The sequence below is a fragment of the Silurus meridionalis genome, chromosome 12, assembly GCF_014805685.1.
Source record: "Silurus meridionalis isolate SWU-2019-XX chromosome 12, ASM1480568v1, whole genome shotgun sequence".
Classification (NCBI taxonomy): Eukaryota; Metazoa; Chordata; class Actinopteri; order Siluriformes; family Siluridae; genus Silurus; species Silurus meridionalis.
In genome coordinates this window covers 7687475-7710575 of record NC_060895.1, presented here as the reverse complement: position 1 = coordinate 7710575, position 23101 = coordinate 7687475, and the positions used below count along the sequence as shown (strand labels likewise).

Here is a 23101-nt window from a genome sequence, read left to right as displayed (position 1 = left end):
GAAGTGACCACTCGTGACTGCTTCCCACCCCATGAGGGATGCATCTGTCGTAAGCGTTATGTAACAACTATGAACTTCCAACACGGGGCCGTGAGACAGAAACCCAAACATCTCCAAACATCTAAGGCATCGCCATTCAGCTGAAACCCCAAAACCTTCATGTGAGTGAAAACGACATCTCAATGCCGGACAGCTAACTACTCTGATCGAGCTAATATTCAAGTCTCATGGAGACCAGAGCCGCATAGACACATTTTCTGAAGGTCAAGTCAAGAGTTAATCAAGACTCTTGACTTGACCTTCATAAGGTGCAGGGTTAGAGGCAAGGCCAAACGGAAGAACCTGAACTTCCTGTGAGAAGGAGGGATGGACACATGAAAGTACACTTCCTTTAAAAAACAGTTCTCAGATCTGATTTGAGACATGACTGTTTGAGGGTCAGCTTCCTGAACCTAAGTCTTATGAGTGAGCGGTTCAGCTGACGTAGATCCAAAATAGGAGGCAACCCACCGTCCTTTCTGGGAAATATGAAGTACCGGCTGTAGAACCCGAATTGTCACTCTGAAGGAAGGACCACCTCAATGGCCTCCTTCTTCAGGAGAGTGTTTACTTCTCATTCCATGAGCAGAGCCTGCTCGGTTCCCACCAGAGTGGAATAAACCCTGTCAAAACAGGGCGGATGAGACTCAAAATGAATTGGGTAGCCTCGCTTTACAGTGGCCGGACCCACTGAGACACGTCTGGCAGAGCTTTCCAGGCTGCCAGGAAGTCTCTTAGGGGTATCTGTCTCTCGAAGTTGACCTTTGGTCAACAGTGCCTCCTCGGGGAGTGCTGCTCAGGAGCGGAGCAATGGCATTGACATGCAGCCGGCTCTCTCGAGACCCGACATCCGCTCCCAGGAATATTTTACATTTTTTATTTTAATTTTTTTCTGATGAACAATTTACAGACAATTCAACACATACACACAGAGTGCTTTGTGAACAAACAGAAGCTGGGGCTCGCCTCACTCCATGTGTGTTTTATACTTCCTTGACGTCACCCCGCCAGTGACAGCCAGCGTCCAATTTTTGACTGATTAGACACATTATTTCAGAGCATTTTTCAGGCACCTTTCCCAAAGCGTTTACATTGTTCATAGTTGATGTTACCCTCTTGCTGGTTCTGCTCACTGGTTCTTCCTCATACCATCTTTTTTTGCCACAGTCAACTTTATAGAGACTAATTGATGAAGCTAAAATGTATATTTAAAATCTATTTATTTCTGTAAAGCTGCTTTAGTAAAATCTCAATTGTTAAAAGTGCTATACAAGTAAAATAGAATAGAATTGAATTGAATTTGATAATGGTGGGATGTTGGTCACTAATGTGGTCAACAACTGACAGACATAAAATTGTTTCCCCTTGGAATTTTTTCTGATGGTGTTCTATGTAGTCTCTTTTTTCTCTTTTTTATTATTATTATTTTATTTTGTTTTTTCTTTCTATTATCAGCAACCCATGCTGCAAATTTGGCAAACCTCGCATTTCTTGTGGCTTTCTTATGAAAGAAGCAGATGGATCTTTTGTAGACACAGCAAGTCAGCTTTTTTAATACAATAATAGTAATTATGTGGCTTGCTTTCATCCTAGAAAGAAATGTAACAGATGAGATGGCAGTGAGTCATGAATTTGGGTGTAGCATCAGGTTATTCTTTTCTCTGTGTGCTTTTTGGATGATTATCAGCAGTCACGTATAAAGGTCACAACACTGGCCGCATGTGACTCTTGGCATTGGACAGGGACGCCAAATTTGCTGTGAGCTGAAAGGCATCCAAAGCCCTGCCAAAAGCATTTATTCCTAGATGTGCAATGATCACACTGTGGCTGGTCATTCTGGCAGGTTTTAAATAGATTAGCTCAGGCGACAATCCAATCAGCAAACAAACAACAATAGTAAAAACACAAAATTGGCAAGACATCTGTCAGTAGACTTCTTCAATCGGTTCACGAGCCTGTTCATAACTAGCCTGCTTAACTCACAGGGTAAAAATTGGGAAATGTTTAGGCCAGAGAAACCTTTTCTATCTCATTGTTTTAACAGATTTATCAGATCGATAGTAAACTTCAGTTAAACTACAGCAATGTGAGAATTGAGGCACGTTTTAGATCTGAATAAACTTTGGCAGGATTGTTGCGAAATGCATGTACTTTTAATTGGCAGGCATTAAAATGTTAATCTAATATTAGCTCCTTTGTTTTTATAATAATTTTTTAATCGAGATATGAAAAGGTTAGATTCTCTTACAATATAGACTGTAGTTGATTTGCAACCATCACACTGGCATTTTATTAGTGCAGCATGTGTGGAATGTGAATTAAGATGTCAGATGTTTCTCAGTAATACCTCTTATTTCCTACCAGGCATACACACACGCACACACACACACACACACACACACACACACACACACACACACACTCAGCCTTACACACATGTATACAGCATTTGGTTTGGCTGTATTTAATTTGATACACAAGGTTTCTCATTATTCATTTCTCCAGTTACATTGTTCTGGATCCAAACATGAGGTACACCAATTAAACTGTAACAAGTAAGCAGTGCCTTTAGGAAACCTCTGTGTATAAATCAGCAGTGTAATGGTTAGAAGCCGGAGGCAAGGCAGATTCAAATGACAAAAAGGGGAGAATTGTGGCAGAGATGATTATTTATAAACCATTTAATAGATTCCTGTAATTGAAAGTGTAAAAAGTTCAGCCGTCTGGAAATGCGAGCAGCACAGAGACAGATCCAGAACGGCAGGAACGCAGGAAAGACCGATGCTTGTCATTCGCTTGGAAAAAACAAAACAAAACAAGATTTACAGCTGAGGAATAACAAGAACGAGTGCTACAGAAATCCATGCCACATTTAAATGAAATCATTAGGTGCAAATGGAAAAGTTATTTATATTTCCTTTGTGATAATAATAAGATAATCCAAAATAAATCGATAAACCTTTTTATTTAAGGAGGGAAATGTGACAGGCCATTCTGCTGTAAGAAAATTATAAGTGATAGAGTGGTGTGATCTGGATTGAAGTAAAGTGAAGGGCTTTATTGCTTTGATAACACAGCAATTTTCCAACATTTAAACTGTATAAACTAAAATGATTCAGTATTATTCAGGTCAAAAAAATGTAATGCAGATGACGCAGATGATGTAAGAATATCTTACATAATTATAATATTACTACAACCCGAATTCCGGAAATGTTGGGACGTTTTAAAAATTTGAATAAAATGAAAACTAAAAGACTTTTTTTTAATCACATGAGCCAATATTCTTCTATTCTATTTCAGGGAAAGCCTTGTGTATTTCAGCAGGACAATGCAAAACCCCATACTGCAGCTATTACAACAGCATGGCTTCATTGTAGAAGAGTCCGGATGCTGAATTGGCCTGCCTGCAATCCAGATCTTTCACCAATAGAGAACATTTGGCGCCTCATTTAACGAAAAATATGCCAAAGAACTCTTCAGCAGCTGGAAACCTATATCAGGCAAGAATAGGGCCAAATTCCAACAGCAAATCTCCAGAAACTCATAACTTCAATGCCCAGATGCAGTTTAAACATTTATGTTTTCTATGTTCTATTGTAAATAAAATATTGGCTCATGTTATTTTAAAAATCTTTTAGTTTTCATTTTATTCAAATTTAAAAAACGTCTCAACATTATCAGAATTCCAGTTGTACTACTACTACTACTACTACTACTACTAATAATAATAATAATAATAATAATAATAATAATAATAATAATAAAACATGAATTGGTCTACACAAAGTAAAAAAAAAAGCAATTGAACTGAACACCCTGTAATGTCCATATGCTGTTCTATTTAACCTCCATTCTCCTAGTGATGGATGATGTTCCACTAGATTTTGGAGTGTGCTTGTGGGGATTTGTGCTTATTCAGCCACAAGGATGTTAGTAAAGTCAGGTACTGATGTAGGGTGAGGAGCCCTGGGGTTCAGTGTTCCAATTAATCCCAAAAGTGTTCAGAGCTCTATTGCAGGCCACTCAAGATCTTTTACCTGAACACAGGTTTGGGTTTTGAAGTGCAAGTAAAAATTGAATGCTACTGCATCCAAAGACATCTTATGCAATGGGATGCTTAACATTTGTTTATATGCTGTATTTTTTGAGCAGAAATCAGGAATTGGAAGTGAGTTTCTAAAACTAAACCTTATGCATTAACAAAACAATGGCTTTCAGTACATTCCATGTATGATTCACTTACAATTATGGGCACATGGGTGATAGTGGGTTAAAGATATGGACAGAACTATGTATAATATTTTCTGGATGCTTACTTAAAGAATGTCATTCTTTTTAAAACACATTTTTGCGTCTACACAAAGTTGATAGAAGACGGAAATCAATGCAGACTTTCCTGTACAACTTGAAAACAGGCTAAGTGACATTCTTATGCAAATGTACAGCACCCTAAACTCCTCCTCATTCCCGGACTAGTTTGTAGTTAGTGTCATTGTTATTACTGAAGTGAAGACATAGTTTCGGGTTTACAGATTTTGGAAAACTTTTGAAAATGGCAGAATCAACTTTAAAGAAAAATGGGCATCTCGAATGCAGCACTCAAGAAAGGTTTACATATTTCAAGAAAGAGGAATTTGAAGTAGATTGGGAGAAGGTGTCTGAAGGGAAGTTCAGTCGTGTGTACAAAGTCAAGCTCAAGCTGTGGCGGGAAAAATGTGCCATTAAGACTTTCATCACTGCCAGCGATTACAGGTATGGCTATCTGGTTGGTAAAATTACACTGAAAACTTCAAATGATTTGCATTAAGTTAAACTCAGTTCAGTTCAATGTTTATGGCTGATTTAATGCCTGTCATTGACACAACACAGTTTTACAGATATCTGGAGGTCTGTTTATGTTTACGTTATGTCTTTACATCGTGATTTGAAATTTTGTTTCCAGATTTACAAGTCTCCACTCCTGCTTGTATATGGATCACATAATATCACACGATCCTTTTCTCCTAGGAATGTTTTGCAGGCTTTCAAATTAGGGAGCATTCAATTTAAATACTTGATGAGTATTTATGGGCTGTACAAGGACTATTCCGCAGTGGTGATGGAGTACATGAGTAGAGGATCCCTGGATAATCTTCTAACAACTCATACACTTACATGGCCAAAGAAGTTTCAGATGATCCATGAGATTGCCATTGGCATGAACTTCCTGCACACCATGAAGCCACCTCTTCTCCATCTGAACTTAAAGTTATCCAACATTCTTCTCGATGCTCATCTTCATGTTAAGGTACATAATCATAATCAGTAGTGTTGGTGAAACCTTAAATTACAAAATGTTGTATATGTTTTCTGTAACAGCTTGGCTTACATAGAAGTGCCACCTGCAAGGTTTATATTAACATTGTAATAATCTATGCTATATTATACATTGTCTGGAAGCTCAATTCTGATTGGTTCAGAGGTGTGTGTTCAAACCGCTAGTTCTGGTCAGCCTATATCAATATTAACATACAATCACAGTCACATATGTACATAGTGAAGCAGATATTGGGAACATTTCCTAATTTACTTACTAATCCAAATGGATCATTACTGTAATTTAATGCGTGTAATTTAACCTACATGGTGAATTGGGTGATAGTGATTAATAGACCTAAATACAAGATTAATAAGACAAATCAAAAACGTTATGGTTAGATTGAGAAATGTACCAAACAAAAATGGCATCTTTCTCTTTCTTACTCACTCTGATAAATATATATATTTATTTATTAAAACTATCATATTTCAACAATTCTTGTAAATGACCATGGTATAAGTAGAATAATCCATGGCTATGTGTGTTCCATCATTGTAACGCATTCAATGGACACAACTATGCTCTGTTTTGCACCAGTCATTTAGCCTTTCATCTAGTAATAATGTACACAGACTTCTATGCAAGAACAGCTTAAAAATGAGTAATTATCGATATGGTGATTAAGTGTGTCTGAACAAGTTTATTTATACCTTTGTAAGGAATCTTCAGTGCCAGTTTCTTGTAACAGTCAGAGGTTAAGCACAAACTTACAGTTTGTCTTGAGGACAAAGGAGCTTGCAGTGGTAGCACACCAAGTTAAATTTAATATATAAAAAAAGAAACTAATGAGGGGAAAACTCTGCTTATAGTAGCTGCTAGAATGCACATGGTTGTTATAGTGAGAATTGTTGTTTATTAATGAAATAAAATGCAATTGTCTACAATCTCTAGAAAGGAATATTCACTTGAAGGTGGCATAACATCTCCCAGTCATTGATGAGTTGACTGTTTGATTTATTTTTTCCTAGCATATATTTCATTTGATATTTATAAATTTCACAGAATTCTATTAAATCCAATTCACTAGAAGAGTGAGACTAGATCAGACTTCAGCAGCAAAACCTTTCCCGAAATTAATGTTTGTTAATTCTAATTTGTTTGTAGATTTCAGATTTCGGGATAATTCAATTCGACGACTCATTCGTTGAGCATTTGGTTGCAAGAGGAAACATTAGCTACGTCCCACCAGAGACCTTCAGCCAGAACCCTGAAGCTCCTACTTCCAAATATGATGTTTACAGGTAAGAATCCCAAAACCAGGCAGATTTTCTAATCACATTAACTCAGACAATGTGTGTGCCTTTGCTTTGCCTGATTAAGCACTCAATCTGCTATGCCTTAAAAACAGCTTCGCCATCATGATGTGGGAGATTCTGACGCAGAAGAGGCCGTACTGTGGTACATTTGAATCCTATTTTCAGATCTTAAAGCATTTGAGTATTAACCTTTTTTGTGCCACAGATCCCACTTTTTTTTTTTTGCTGTGTGATGCAGGAATGAATATGACTGAAATATTGATCAGGGTGACATCTGGCAAAAGGCCTAATGCGGAGAAGGTCCCAGATGACAAGCCTCCTGAGTGTGAAGAGATGATCAGCATAATGCAACAATGTTGGTGCCAGGATTCGAGTGAACGGCTTTCTTTTTCTGGTAAACTTTTTTTTATATATAATCCCATCCTTTTACATATATTTAAAAAATTGCCTACGTATAACACATACAATTTTCATTTATGGCATTTGGCGGACACTGTTACTAGAGCAACAAGTGTGTCTGGGATTTGAACTCTGGGCCCTCAGGTCCAAAGACCAATGCCATAACCACTTAGCTACCACCTCCTAGTTACAGCATACACCATTATCCAGAGCAACTTACAATAGTGTCATTTATGCACCTGAGTAATTGATGATTTAGAGTCTTGCTCAAGGGTCCAGCAGTGGCTGCTTGGTAGGGATTTGAACTCAACCATCCATTCAGAAGTCCAATGCCTTCACAACTGAGCTATAAATATGGTTTAAGCTGTGGCCTTAGCAAATGTGTAGTCTCTGAATGTATGTCAGGGTCAGCATTCTAGATCCTGCGGTCAGAGTTTTTGGCCAAGAATGGGCTTAAAATGTAAATTATAATGAGATAAGCGTAATTAAACATGCACATTACAGTAGCTTACTTGGACAATTCATGGCTAGGTGTGTGTTAGACTATTTGATTGCTCTCCATGGAGGCAACCATGCTCTATGAGCGAGGACACCAGTAAAATACTTTTTGGCCTTGACCTTCAGGAACATTCACCTAAGCCAAATAAAACACTTGGAGTAAAGCAATATGATTTGCAGTGTGCTTTTAAGCTGTTTGCGCTGTGCAACCCAGCAGGATGATATCTGTTTTTTTTCTTCAGAGACAGTGTGCATGACTGAAGCTCTAAGCGAGGCCCTGAAACTCCCAGACAGTATTCCAGGCGGGGAGATGAAGAAAAGGTCATGTAAATTTGAAAAGCCTCTGCCATCCTTGAATAGAGGAGTAAGTGATGTTTGACCATGAAGCACTCTGTCAGCAGAAAAATGAAATCTCAGCTTAAGCTTAAATCACTGCCACCTTCACACAAACTCCTTCCCTTGTGGCTGTCAGCCTAGACCTAATACAGAATTACCTAATAGGTGTATTTTTCAAACTTGTTTTTCCCCTTGTATCATGAAGAAAAATGTACTTTGCACCTTTGCTTTTCCAGGATTCAAGCGATACACCCGATGGACAACATCCAGGTTGGGTTTTTTTTTTTTTTCCCAAATATAACATTTTCTGTATTTTGAATATTCTCCATAGATTAAAACAATGTTTTGTATCCACCTTGCAAACAGAGAATGACGTTGTGTTTTACTTGAAACGCAAAGACTTTGAAACCTTTAAGAACGTCCTAAAGAAGGAGCACGTCTCAACAGTCTTCAAAAATGACAACTCGCTCCTTCACCATGCTGTCGCCAGCGGCAATGCTGAATCTGTGAGGCTGGTGTTAAATCACGGGGCATCTGTGAACTGCCAAAATGCTAATGGATACACGCCGCTTGTTGTTGCATTGCTGAAAAAGTTTCATGAGATCTGTGGCCTGCTTGTTGAATGTGGTGGTGACGTCAACCTCCCTGAACAGGACCTGTGGACGCCACTACATTTTGCGTCCCAGAATGGAGACGACCGGGCAGTGCGTCTCTTACTAGATGCCAAAGCGAGTGCCTGCGTAAAAGACAAAGATGGATGGACACCTCTTCACCTCGCAGCTCAAAATGGTCATGAGAATGTCGTGCGCCATCTTCTCTCACGCTTGAGCAATGTAGACGAACAAGAAGAACGATCCGGAAGGACGGCGCTCCACATGGCCTGCGAGTACGGTCATCTGAGCATAACTAAGATCTTACTTGTAAAAGGAGCCGATCCAAACAAGACGGATTACACTCAAGCCACCGCTCTGCACCTCGCAGCCGACCATGGCCAGTTTCGGGTAGCACGGTTACTAGTAACCAACAAAGCAGATGTAAAGTGCAAAAACAAACAGAGTTACACCGCTCTGCATTTTGCAGCCCTCCGAGGCTGCACAGGCATCTGCAGGCTCCTGCTGAGTCATGGTGAGGAAGCGAATGTCATGACATCACAGAAATGGACACCCATGCACCTGGCTGCGCTCAAGGGACACTCAGAGACTCTGTTGGTCCTGGAGGAGAACGGTGGCTCTGTGGACGCACAAGGTGAAAGAGGTTGGACGCCGCTACACCTCGCATGCCACCACCGACATGATGAAGTTGTCTCGGTGCTGATCAATGCCGGCGCCAACCCAAACATCTCTGAGGATGGAGGTTGGACGCCTCTGCACTTGGCGTGCCACAATAGTGGCTTTGCCAATGTGCTCTTGCTCATTGCTGGGCACGCCAACGTCAACGTGCAAAACGGCAGCAAGGACACGCCGCTGCATCTGGCTGTGCAGTCAAGCAGTGTTCCAGTTGTTAAAGCCCTGCTAATGAATAATGCGCATAAGGACATAGCCAACTCCAAAGGGTATACGGTATTAGATTTGGCTCAGAAAGGCAACAACGAGGAGATGGTGCAGTTACTAAAGCACTAAAAGACTTGGTGAGGCAACGTCTATGACTAGGACAGACATTTAGCTCCACACCTAACAACAACTATCAACAAGCAAAGACAAAGAAGGGCTGCATTGATCTTGACTATTGATTGCGTCGCTCTGCATATGATTTTCCTGTTAAAAATATTCCTATTGATTGGACTCAGGGGCATTTTTTTAATGCAATGAAAATGCCTTCCTCAGGTTATGAATAATTTTTAAGCATGCTTTCTCTAAACTGTAATTGTAAATAGTTCAATATAAGTTCAGAGCACTTTTTTGTCACAATTGCATGAACTACTATGTCAGGGAATCATTTACTACAAACACCTAGATTATCTCTACCTTTGGATAAAGATCATTCTTAACATTCCATTGCTTTAAAAGTATGTGCATAGCATAAATTTCACAACTGCTCCGACTGCATTCTTCTCTCTTCTACTTTTGGCTACAGTACGCCTTCAAATGTCAGCATTGTATTTTTTTTCTCTCATAATTTTAAGAAAGCACTGCTTGAATATGAGAACCTGAACTAATGAAAAATCTATCCATTCAAATTCCATTCAAGTAAAAATGAAGCAAACCGTGCCTAATAACAAGTCTAGGGACTTGTCGAAACATGCAGCAGATACACAATGACTCATAGTTTCACAGCAATCTTGCTGAATCATTTTTACATACAAGTTTTGTTTTTTTAAGCCGAAAAGCCTCCCTGAGCAATAATAATCATTTAATGAAAGAGCAAGCATCTATCATGCATGATATACAGCCTGCACTTTACTTTAAAGAGAAAAGAGATGCCAATATGAGAACCAAAGCAATAAACATGGGGAAGGTTATAAGATGAAGGTTTAAAGTATAACACATCACATTCAAAATACTTTAGCAAAACTAGCAATGCAATCAGTCATGGTGACATTTTAAAGACTAAGTGATTAGGAGTAGCACACGCTAATGATACAAACGATAAAAAGGGCATTTCATTAAAATGTACTTTTCTTAATTCTGAAGATAAACCGAAGGCCATAGCTTTGGAATTTAAAACCTTAAACATTTAGAATGCAATGTTACACAGTTATATGACCTTGACACAATGCCGTCTGTCTCTGAGAAACTTCAAAACGTTGCTATGCACTCCATAGAAACCTGTTTGAGGTCAAACGGATGAAGGAGCTGGTTTTACTGTTCTCGAAGGCAACCGAGTGTCAGGTGACAAGACCGCTGTTATATAAGTGCAACATAATGCAAGTGACATAATAACATGATGGCCTAGAAAACATCTAAATAGGAGTGTAAATGAATTCACTATTGATGTTTTATTTATTTCTCTGTAACGAAAAGACCGTGTAAGATTTTGTCATTAAAACAAGCCTTTACAGCAAACATTTGCACGTTATTACACGTTCTGGGTGTATCAAAAGAGAAGAGCTAATGAATCAGCTGTATTGCACAATACACACATTATAATATAATAAGTGTCATCTTGATATTTTCCTACATACATATACACAGTATATTACAATTATTTAGAATAACTATATTGTGACGGTGTATCTCCTTAATTTCTTGAGTTTTCAGACTGAAACTGGCTTTAAAATCTTTAATAATAATAAACAACAAATCCTTAGCTTCCTGATGCTCACTGACAAATTTCCCCCAAAGGAGAACCAGAGATATTGATTGGGTCCAGACTGTTGGCTTTAGCAAGAGGCTTGTTTTATTATGCTTGTCAAATGCTAACTAGATGCCCTATTAAATCACAGCACCATCTAAAACCCCATTTCAGTGCCTTGTGCTCGTTTGTGCTTCAAATTTTATTTTTTTTATTTTGTTTGTGTAAAGCTAGTGGTTTGGTGCACTTTTTGTTCATAGTTCCACAGAATTAGTTTAGGCTGTCAATTATACCATTTTATTAATACTAAAATATCACTAATGCACTATATGGACAAAAGTATTGGGGCACTTTTGTGGTTCCTCCCCAAACTCTTACCACAAAGTTGAAGGCACCCAACTGTATAGGATTCATTAGTATTAGGGGAGGTATACGTTTTTATACTTTGGATCCGAAGGTCTTGAGTTTAAATTCCAGTCCCAACAAGATGCCACTCCTGGGCCCTTTAGCAGGGTTCCTAACCCCACAGCTGCTCAGTTTATCTCATGAACAAGATAAATGTAAGTTGCTTTGGATAAGGATGTCTGCCAAATGCTGTAAATGTAAGTCTTTCTTTTATTTGAACTAGGAGACCCAAATGACAATGCTCCTGTGCTCAAAGCCAGCCCAATAAAGATGTGATTTACATATTTCTGTGGAAGATGTTGAGTGGCCCGCTATAGAGCTCTGACCTCACCAGTATTCAACAAATGTGAGATGAACTAGAATGCTGACTGCACCACGGACCTCTTTACCCAACATCAGTACCTGACTTTACCAACACACTTGGAGTGAGTACACATCTTTACAAGCGCATTCTAAAATCTAGTGGAATATCTACCCAGAGTCGTCCACTTCTTTCAGCTTCTCTCTCAATACCCCCCGTTCCTCTACATCTGCCTCTTTCAAACCAACTACCTGCATGTCTTTCCTCACCACATCCATAAACCTCCTCCTTGGTCATTCTCTTTTCAGGAACATCTTCCCAGAGTAGTGGAAGTTATTATAACAACAAATGGGGACTAAATATGGAATGGGATGTTCAAGAACATACAAATCTTATAGTTAGGTGTCCACAAATGTGTGTTTATATAATGTTTTTTAGGCAATAACCATGTGCCTGCACATTGAGATGCTTCTGATTTGTTTTTGTTTTTTTAGAAAATTAATTATATTTAATGGTTTATTGTAGGAATGTGAAGGATGAACACCCAATTTTGTGTGTGTGTGTGTGTGTGTGTGTGTGTGTGTGCATGTTAATTGAATGCTTTCATATTTAGGCATACCTATTTCAATCAGTCCCCTATTTTATTCTATGAAATTGGAAAACCTGTTATAGGCTTTTAAGGTCTTTATTTTATATAAAAAAAAAAGAAAGATAATACATTCTAAAATATCACTTACATGGAGATTTTGCATATTGGTGAAGGAAAAGAGTGAAATGGTTTAAAAAAAAACATTTCATCTTGCACTTCCCATTGATCTCTCGCCAGAGGATATTAACCTCACAAATCTTCCCTTCTTCAAACAGCACGCCGCATTTTTGCTCCAAGAGAAGTTCAAATGAACTCCAGTGTTTCGAGACTTTCTAGTTATTTATGATTCCAGACCTGCGAGCAATGTAAAATGATGCTGGATGTGCCATGAATAAGCTTTAGGTGTCTGGGTTTTTTTTTTTTCCAATCCAACTAAGTGGAAAAATCTTTTCCATCATAATACAAAAGCACCCAATGAATCAATACTTATTCAGGAATTATAGACAGGCATGAATCACAGCTATCACCTCCAATGATTGTCCAGCCGACTAAATGTATTGCTTCTGGTTGTAATTTGTGACAGTACGGGCATTGCTAAATGAATAAGTGATGTGTCGCTTGTGCTGAGTGGAGTGTCAGGCACGGTCTGTCGGGAGTGCCTTTATTAACACATTAGAAAAACAAACACAGCACCTGCCCCAGGCTCAGCTGGTCCAGTGTAATTGTCTATATCTTGGGTGAGCCTCGTCTCACTGAGCATGTGATTATAGGACAGCACAATGAGAGCTTCCTTTACAAGCCTCTATTTCCACTCCTCATTCTTTCGTTAACAGCAAGCAGCATGCTTGTCCTGTATCAGGAATTCTATCGTTGATACATACTTTGTCCATTCATGCAGTAATTTGCAGTTATATAAACAACTAATCATGTGGCAGTGGCACAATGCATAGAATCTTGCAGATACGGGTCAAGAGCTTCTTTGACTTTAACCATGGAATTGTTTTTTGAGCATTTTAGAAACTTCTGGGATTTTTTATTTCACACAGCAGTCTCACTATTTAGGTTTGCAGTCTCTGTTTTGCCTCACCCTGTGTGCAGAGGGTCTGAGGTAACTGAAATAATCACTCTTTACAGCCGTGATGTGCAGAAAAGCATCTCAACATGAACAAAACATTGACCTTTAAGGTGGATGGGCTACAACAGCAAAAAACTAAAATAAGGTTCTAAAAAAAAGATTCTACTCCTGTCATCCGAAACAGGAATCTGAAGTTGACCATTGGCCAAACTCAGTGAAATTGTACAGGGCTCTTTAACCTGTAACCAAAAGAAAAAGCATCCTATTAGCAGCAGGACTGTGAGCAGAAATTCCATATAGGTAAAAGAGGTTTAGAAGAGAACAAGTTCTGATTTAGGCTGACAGGAAGGCTTTAGTAAATCAAATACCACTCTGTAAATCCTAGAAAAAACATTTCAGAATGCCTGACAGGTAGATGGGTTCTTCTTCTGTCAGCCAAGAACAGAAATCTAAGTGTATAATGGGACCAACATAGGCATTTTCCCAGTTGGTGTCTGAAGATGCACTGATTTAATTAAGTGTATGTGTAATTCATTGCAGCATATGCATAAACAAATGTTTGGAGACATCTTCAGGGTGTTAGTAAAGTCAGGTATGGATGTAGGGTAAGGTGACCTGGGGTGCAGTTATCATTCCAATTGATCCCAAAGATATTCAATAGGGTTTTGGTCAGATTTGTATAGCAGGCCACTCAAAATTTTCCAGGCAACTCCAACCCATGTAAACCATATCTTCATTGAGCTAGCTTTGCGTACAGGCAAATTGTCATGCTGGAAAAGTTTTGAGTCAGCTAGTTGGGAAGTGAAGTAATAAGTAAATGCTACTGCATCCAAAGACCATCTATGCAATTGTGTGCCTTCAACTTTGTGTTAACAATTTGGGCTGGAAATGTCAGGTGTCTCAATTTTGCCCATATAGTGTAGCTATTAAAACAATTTGATCAAAGTGTATAGTTGATTGTGAGGATAGCTAGCAATACTTGCACCCTTACATTTTAGTAGATCTTCTCAATACTATAGGACAATACTATAGAAATAAAACTTGGATATATTTTAAAGTAGTCAATGTGCTGCTTGTACAGCAGTACAGATTTACTGTCCTCTAAAAATAACTCAACATACAGCCATTATTGTAAAAATAGCTGGCAACAAAAGTGAATGCACCCTAAGTGATAACAGCTGTACGTCGTGCAACCATGCAAAACCACATGTCCTATTCATCATGTTCATGTTTTTGTCTCCTTGACAGGGCTATTCAAATTTGTGTATCTTGTATTAGAGCCATTAAAATTAGTACAATTCTATCATACTGACCACTGAATATTTAACTTGGCACCTCATGGCAAAGAACTCTCTAAAAATTGTAATCATTGCTCTCCACAAAGATGGCCTAGGATATTAGAAGATCGGTACCACCCTGAAACTGAGCTACAGTACAATGGCCAGGGTAATACAGACGTTTTCCAAGACGGGTCCCACTCGGAACAGGTCTCGCAAGGGTCGGTCAAAGAACTTGCATCCTTGTGCTGTGTATCAGGAGCAGTAGCTGACTTTAAAAAACAGACGCATGAGTGCTGCAGCATTGCTTTAGAGGTTGCAGAAGCGGAATGTCTGCTTGTCAGTGCTCAGACCATACGGCACACACTGCAACAAGTCAAACCATGTCCTGTGGTCTAATGAGACCAAGATAAACTTGTTTAGCTCATGATCAGGGGCTGCATGAGTGCTGCTGGTTCTGAGGGGCTGTGGTTCATTGAGGGAAACATGGATTCAAACATGTACTGTGACATTCTGAAGCAGAACATAATGCCCTCCTTTTAAAAACTAGGCCGAATGGCAGTTTTCAAACATAATAACAACCCCAAACATATTGCCAAGATGACTACTGCCTTGCTGAGGAAGGTGAAGGTGAAGGTGAAGGAGATGGAGTGTTCAAGTGTGTTTTCAGACCTGAACCCTATTGAGCACCTGTGGGGCATCCTCAAGCGGAAGGTAGAGAAGCGTCCAGTAGCTCAGTGATTTCATTAAGGAGTGGAAGAGGATCCCAGCAACAACCTGTGCAGCTCTGGTAAATTCTGTGAAGGCAGTGCTAGATAACAATGGTGATCACACAACATATTGACACTTTGGACACAGTTTTAACATGTTCATTTAGGGTGTACTCACTTTTTTTGCTAGGTATTTTGATAATAATGGTTGTATGTTTTATTATTTAAAAACTATAGTAAATCTATACTGCTATATAAGTTGCACAGTGACTAAAATATATATAATATTCATTTCTATACTGTAGTATCTTCCCTTGAAACACTTTTTCTTATGCATTATAATGTTTTAGGATGCTTGGGTAGTAGTCAGGTTTTAAATAATATCAAAGCATTGTTATATTGTAAAATGTTATTTTTGTGTATAGCATGTTAAGGTGATATATGAGAACTGGAACAGCATATAATTGGACCTTATGGTATGGACCTTGTGGGATCAGTTAAACTGTGTTTTACCTCAAACCTCACTGAAAAACACCACAGTGTGAATCATTTTTAATGCACATGTGTGTTTATGCTTTACCTTTTCTTTGTTGTACCCACCTGGGATGTATCTTTTTTTTGTGCAAACCCTTTACAAAATCACTGAAGGCACGTACGTGTGATATACTTGTGGTAATTCAGGAAGCAGCTGCTTTGGAGATATCAGTGTGGAGCAGCATTCGTGCATTCCTATGATAAAGACTATCCTGTTTAAAATGCAGTGAAATACAGAGACCCTGTATAGCAGACTTACTGGGGTTAAGTTTGGATCTAGAATCACATCTTACTCTATACATAAAGGCAGTATTACTTTTCTGTTCAGAGGCTTAGCGTCTTTTGAAAAGGTGAAGAACTTGATTATCAGAAATAATGCTCCAATACACCTGGATCAGATACGGAAAATTACTGCTACAATAGCACTGCTGTATTTGTGTAATTGTTTCTGTGGTGATGCCTGCATTCCTAAAGTAAAAGCACTTAAAGCTTACTTGTTCTGTTGACTGGGTTTGTATAAGAGCCAAAATGTATTAGTTTTTCAAAACACTTACAAGTGACACTAAACCCAAATCAAGTAAAAAAGCTCTTGCAGAATCTTCAGAATTTTCCAAAAGTTTACAGAGAAATGTATATGATTTTGGGGGCATATTTTTTGAAGTAAAAAGTAAAATGAAAGAAAAATAAATGCAGGTTATGCAGAGCCTCAGGTAATGTTTAGATTAAACATCATAATAAAAAAAGGGTGATCTCTGTGACTTTAATTGTAGCAGAAGGGCTGGTTTACATACTTTAGAAATTGCTGAGCTCCTGCTAATTTTGCACAGCAGTTTCTCATTACTCTCTTTTGAGGTAGATTGGGATAGATTACAACATCGATCAATTTAAAATCAATTTATTTTTATTTGTGTAGCGCTTTTAACAATGGAGAGTGTCTCAAAGCAGCTTTACACAGATAATGTGTTAATAAAGAATGAATAAGGTTGTTTTTTATAAGTGCAAGTGTGTCCCCAATGAGCGAGCCGGTGGCGACTGTGGCAAGGAAAAACTAACTGAGATGGCATAAGGAATAAACCTTGAGAGGAACCAAACTCAAGAGAGAACCATCTCCAGCTGCACAGAGTGACCTCCAATTGAAGAGAACCTCATCCAGAGGCAGGCCGGAACAAAGTGCGCAGAACCGAGAAGAGGACAAGGGTAGTGGTCACTGGAAACTCAGGAGCATATTCACAACCCCAAATCAGAAAAAGTTGGGACAATATGGCAAACGCAAATAAAAAAAGAAAGTAGTGATTTCTAAATTTACTTTGATTTGTATTTCATTGCAGACAATATGAACACAAAATATTTCATGTTTTGTTTGGTCAACTTCATGTCATTTGTAAATTATACATCCTTTCCTGTCATTCAGACCTGCAACACATTCCAAAAAAAGTTGGGACAGGAGCAATTTAGGGGTAGTAATGAGGTAAATTGGTTAAATAATGATGTGTTTTGAAACAGGTGACGTCAACAGGTGATTGTTATTATGATTTGGTACAAAAGCAGCATTCAAGAAAGGTCTAGTCCTTTAGGAGCAAAGATGGGCCGAGGATCGCCAGTTTTGCCAACAAACACGTGAGAAAATTATTAAAATGTTTAAAAACAATGTTCCTTAAAGAAACATAGGAAGAGATTTGGATATTTTACCTTCAGCAGTGCATAACATAATTAAAAGATTCAAGAAATCTGGAGGAATTTCAGTGCGTAAAGGACAAGGGCGCAAGCCTAAGCTGAACAACTGTGATCTCCGATCCCTCAGGCGGCACTGCATCAAGAATCGTCATTCATCTTTAAGCGATATCACCACTTGGGTTCAGGACTACTTTAGCAAACCTTTGTCAAGTACCACAAATGCCAGTTAAAACTGTACTGTGCCAAAAGGAAGCCCTATGTTAACAGTGTCCAGAAGCGCCGTCGACTTCTCTTGGCTCGGAGGCATCTGTGTGATGGGATGGGATGAAGTGGCAGCTTGGTGGTGGTGGGATTTGAACCTGTGATCTTCTTATCCAAAGCCCAATGCCTTAACCACTGAGCTACCACCTCCCAGGTACTTGACTGGTCTGCCTGCAGTCCCGACCTGTCTCCAATAGAGAATGTGTGGCGCATTTTGAAGCATACCCCGTACTATTGCCCACCTTAAGACTTGTTTGCAGGAAGAATGGGACAAAATTACACCTGAAACATTTCATCACTTGGTGGCTTCAGTCCCTAAACATCTTTTAAGTGTTGTGAAAAAGAATGGCAACATTAAAAGTGGTAAAAAAAAAAAGTGGTAAAATGTGTTGCAGGTCTGAATGACAGGAAAGGATGTATATTTACAAATGACATGAAGTTGACCAAACAAAACATGAAATATTTTATGTTCATATTGTCTGCAATGAAATACAAGTCAAAGTAATTTTACAAATCACTACTTTCTTATTTTATTTGCGTTTTCAATACTGTCCCAACTTTTTCTGATTTTGGGTTGTAAATAGCCCGCAAGAGAGAGAGAGAGAAAGAGAGAGAGAGAGAGAGAGAGAGAGAGAGAGAGAGAGAGAGAGAGAGAGAGAGAGGAGGGGTGACAAGGAGAGCGATATGGGTTATTAAGTATCTTTATTGTTGTCTAAGTTATAAGTTATTGACACAGTGCATTTGGGGACTCCGGCAAGACTCGCTATAGCAGGATAACTAAAAACATGTGAGAGTGAGGGGATGACAGCATACAAATATCCTAGTTCACCTACCACTCTATATCCATGAGCCCTCCGAATCTGCTCCTTACTAACCTAAACCTACTGATCAAAAGCTTGACTAAACACATTTTTTTTCAGCCCCAAACACTAATTGGAAAGTTGTTCTATAACTGTGGGTCTTTTTTTTTTTTTTTTTTAAGGAAAGCTCTGCCCCCTGCTGTAGTCTACATTATTTGAGTTACCAAAAAATAGCCTTCACCTTTTGATCCAAGTTAATCTGGGGGATCATAATTTTACAGAATTTCACCCAGATACTGCGGCGCGAGACTTTTAAGTGCTTTATACGTCTTTTGTAGTAAATGCAAGATTTAATAGGGAGCCAGTGTAGACTAATTAAACAAGGGTGATGTGGTTATTTTTTTGTATCTGGTAAGGACTTGCTGCTGCATTCTGGACTAACTGAAGCAGCAGTGAGACAGTAAAGCATTACAGTCGTCTAATCTAGATGTAACAAAAGCATAAACTAGTTTTTCTGCATCTTGTAATGACATCATAGTTCTAATTTTTTCAATATTTCTGAGGTGAAAGAAGGTGGTCCTGGTAATGGTATAGACATGAGCCTCAAAGAAAAGACTAGAGCCAATAATCAAACCAAGGTCTTTTACTGCTGTATACACTGAGACGGAAAGACCATCCAGAGATGATACATAATCGGAAAGTTTACTTCTAGCTACATGTTAAGCAGAAGCAAGTTAACAAGCATCCACTGTCTAATGTCCTTTACACACTCCACAACATTGTTAAGCTCTCTCTCATCTGGTTTTGGTAAAACATACAACTGTATATCGGCAGCTTAGCAAGTGAAGCTAATACCATGTTTATGTATAACTTTCACACAGAGGCAAATATATAAAGAGAAAAGAATTGGGCCTAATACAGTTCCTTGCAGAACACCAAATATTTACATCTGAGAGTGTGGAGAACTCACCATTAACTGAAGCTCTTGACCTGTTTTGCATGATTCTATGCATTGTGCCACACAGGCCATGTCCACACTAATAAGTTTTTGTTTGAAAATTAATATTTTTTCTCTTTGTTTTGGCGTTCTGTCCACACTGAGACAGCATTTTTATTCAAAGGAAACATAGCTTTCAAAAAATCTTAACAAAGTGAATACATTTAAAAGGCCATTTTCATAATTCAAGCAAGCATTCGAGTGCAACGATGCATTTTTAGTCACTGTTGCGATGTTTCAAAGAGGCTAAAAGTAAATAAATTGCAGGCAGAAATTACAAAGATGGAAGTGTCCTACGTTTTGTACAAAGATGTTTTTAGATTTTTATCTATGTATGAAAAATGTATTCAAAATGTATCCAGATTAGTGTAGATGTAGCCTGCCACACTGACCAGATAAATGCAATAATACATAGATGTACAGGTGTCCCTATTAAAGTGGATGGTACAGTAAGTGCATGTGATATAACATCAACTGCTTTTTATCAAAAAAACATTTTAATACATGATGTGAAAGGACAAATAACTGTTTATCTGTCAACAATATGACATGACTTTAGGCCTCTGCACTTGCCACTATACATGCCTAAATTTCCTGGTTCAGCAACAACCAGTGTTTTGATATTATAAAGGGATTCAGCATCACTTTCAGCACTGCTTTTGGCACAACACCAACAATATTGTCATACAAACGCATTTGATCCTTTCCCATCTGTTACCCAGTGTGTGCCTGGATCAGTGTAATTTTCTGCCTCGCTGGCCTCCTTCAGATTCTTTCAGGAAAGTCTAAAGCTTTTAAAAGGTGTATAAGGAGAGGTGAAATCTTTCATTACATCCAAACTTTAATTTGCTTTCACGCTGAAGAGAGCGCTTTGCAGTGTCCGCAGGCCAAAGCAGTAAATTCAAACCTGTCCTTTTTATCAATCATGGCTCACTCTTTCCCCATTTTTCTAGCAGTTACACTTGGCCTCAACACCATTTTAATAAACCACTTGCCAATGATTTTGTAGTAAATCAAGTTAGACTCGCCTGTGCTTAAGACTTTGTAATACAGAATTAAATGTTAAGCAGGAAAAATTCAATCAGCAATTCTGCTGCCAAGACATGTAATCATATATAATAACTTCCACTGTTCTGGGAGGATGTTCCACTAGATTTTGGAGTGTGGTTGTGGAGTGCTAATTCAGGTACTGATGTAAGGTGAGGAGGCCTGGGGTGCAGTCCACTTTCCTACTTTCCTACTTCAATAGTGATGAGGTCAGGGCTCCACAGAAAGCCACTCAAAATCTTCCACTCAAACACAGGAAAACCATATTCATATCCTTCTTGGATTTGTGCACAGCAACACTGTCATCCTGGAACAAGTTTGGGTCTCCTAGTTCAAGTGAAGGAAAAAATATAATGCTGCCACCTTCAAAAACATCCTATACAATTGTTTGCTTCCAGCTTTTTGGGAACAGTTTTTGGAAAAAACTGTATATTGTTCCAATACTTTTGTCCATATATCTGGAAAAGTGACAAAATTCTTGTTTGTGGGTAATGATCATGCTTGGTATAAATGGGCTACAACAGCAGAAGAGTGCATTGGGTCCCAGGAATCTTCGATGGGTATACGCTTTCCAAAACTAGACCAGGCAATCTTTTTACTTTAAAGACTGTCATATTTACTTTTAGAAAATACTAGATAACCAGTTCCTGAAATATTTAACAGGGTGTCTCGTACAACCTTGCCACAAAGTCACTAGGATCACTGTTCGTCCACCACACATGATCCAAAATGCAGCTGGGTAACCTGCCTAAGTTCTCTCACACCACCCTACTGCTGTGCTCCCTCCACTGGTTTTCAGTAGCTGCATGCATCAGATTCAAATCACTGATGATTGCCTACAAAGTCAAAAATAGACCAGCACCCTTTTACCTCAAATCTCTTATTACTCCTCTTAGATCATCTAGCACTGGTCCCACCTGGCACAGAAGTGGTGGAATGGACTTCCCCTAGATGTCCGAACAGCTAAGTCACTTTTATTTACTATCTTTAAATGATGGGTAAAGACTCTTCAAGAAAACACTGAGACTAGCACTTTTTTCCCCTGATTGTTTTGTTTATAAGAAGAAAACAGTGCTATAATTCCTCTCAACAGTTTTAGACTGTTGATTTACTAATTAATGAAAGCACTTTTGTACGTCGCTCTGGATAAGAGCATCTGCTAAATGCCATAAATGTTAATGTTTTCGTTATTTGAATGTTAATGTGAATATCAACTTACTCTGGCTTACACAATATGAACAAATGTTTGTGGACACCTGACCAAAATATCTAATATGTGCCATTTTAACAATCCATTCCACATTTAGTTCCCAGTTGCTGTTATAATTTAACATACCACTTCTGGGAAACTCTTCTGGGAAGATTTTCCTCTAGATTTTGCAATGTTTTTGTGGAGATTTGTGCTCATTTAACCACAAAGGTGTTTATAACTATGATGTAGGATGAGGAGGCCTGGGGTGCAGTCAGTGATCCAATTCATCCCAATGGGGCTCAATAGGGATGAGGTCAGTGCTTTATAGTAGACCACTCAAAATCTTCTACTCCAACCCATGTAAACCATATCCTCTTGGTGCTGGCTTTGTGAACAGGGGAACTGTCATGCTGGAACAGGTTTGGGTCTCCTAGTTCAAGTGAAGGGAAATTTTTCGACATTCTACAGCCTCCAAAGACTTTCAATTCAATTGTTTGCCTCTGATTCAGGTTGAATCAGAGGCAATTTTGGTTGAATGACCAAGACTACAGTGTGTACCTAATAAAGTGGCTTGTGAGTGTATAATGTGTGTGGAACTCTGTTTCAGTTGCAGTGCGAATGTTGGACTTTTTATCCTTCATACAGTTTAAAGCTTTCGGCTGGTGTGTGCTAGTGTTGTAAGCAGGGCGCAGTGCCTCAGGTCCCTTGCCGTTTTACTCCACAGTTGGTTGCCATGAGGCTAATGACACTGTGGTATCCGAAGTGCACACATGCACATCAAGCTGCTTCATGGCATACTATTTAGAGTGTGCCCCAGGCATCAGTCTCACAGAGTAGAAAATATTGTGTCACGTAAAGCTACAAGGACAAAAAAAGATCACATTCAACAAGATACGTTACACATTACCTGATAAACAGTGTTGGGATCATCACCAGATGTTATTATACAACTCAATTCAAATTTTGTTTTGTTTTTTATTTTGTTTGTGGCATAAAATTTTGCAGTATATCATTTCCACTTCATTTACTGTCTTAAATCTTAAGGTCCTCAGTAAAACTAAAATCCTTTTATTTCAAATTTATCACTAAATTATAAATAAATAAGTGTAATAAATAGG

General features: G+C 38.6%; 1 protein-coding gene across 1 annotated transcript; it reads left to right on the top strand.

The window, feature by feature from the left end:
- The first annotated feature begins 4520 nt into the window (after positions 1-4520).
- ankk1 (ankyrin repeat and kinase domain containing 1) lies at positions 4521-11523 on the top strand. The gene is made up of 8 exons (XM_046862176.1): positions 4521-4794; positions 5050-5329; positions 6506-6642; positions 6750-6799; positions 6896-7051; positions 7797-7918; positions 8127-8160; positions 8257-11523. The coding sequence occupies exons 1-8, from the start codon at positions 4595-4597 to the stop codon at positions 9507-9509; spliced, it is 2232 nt and encodes a 743-aa protein (XP_046718132.1). The 5' UTR covers positions 4521-4594; the 3' UTR covers positions 9510-11523.
- The last annotated feature ends 11578 nt before the right edge of the window (positions 11524-23101 follow it).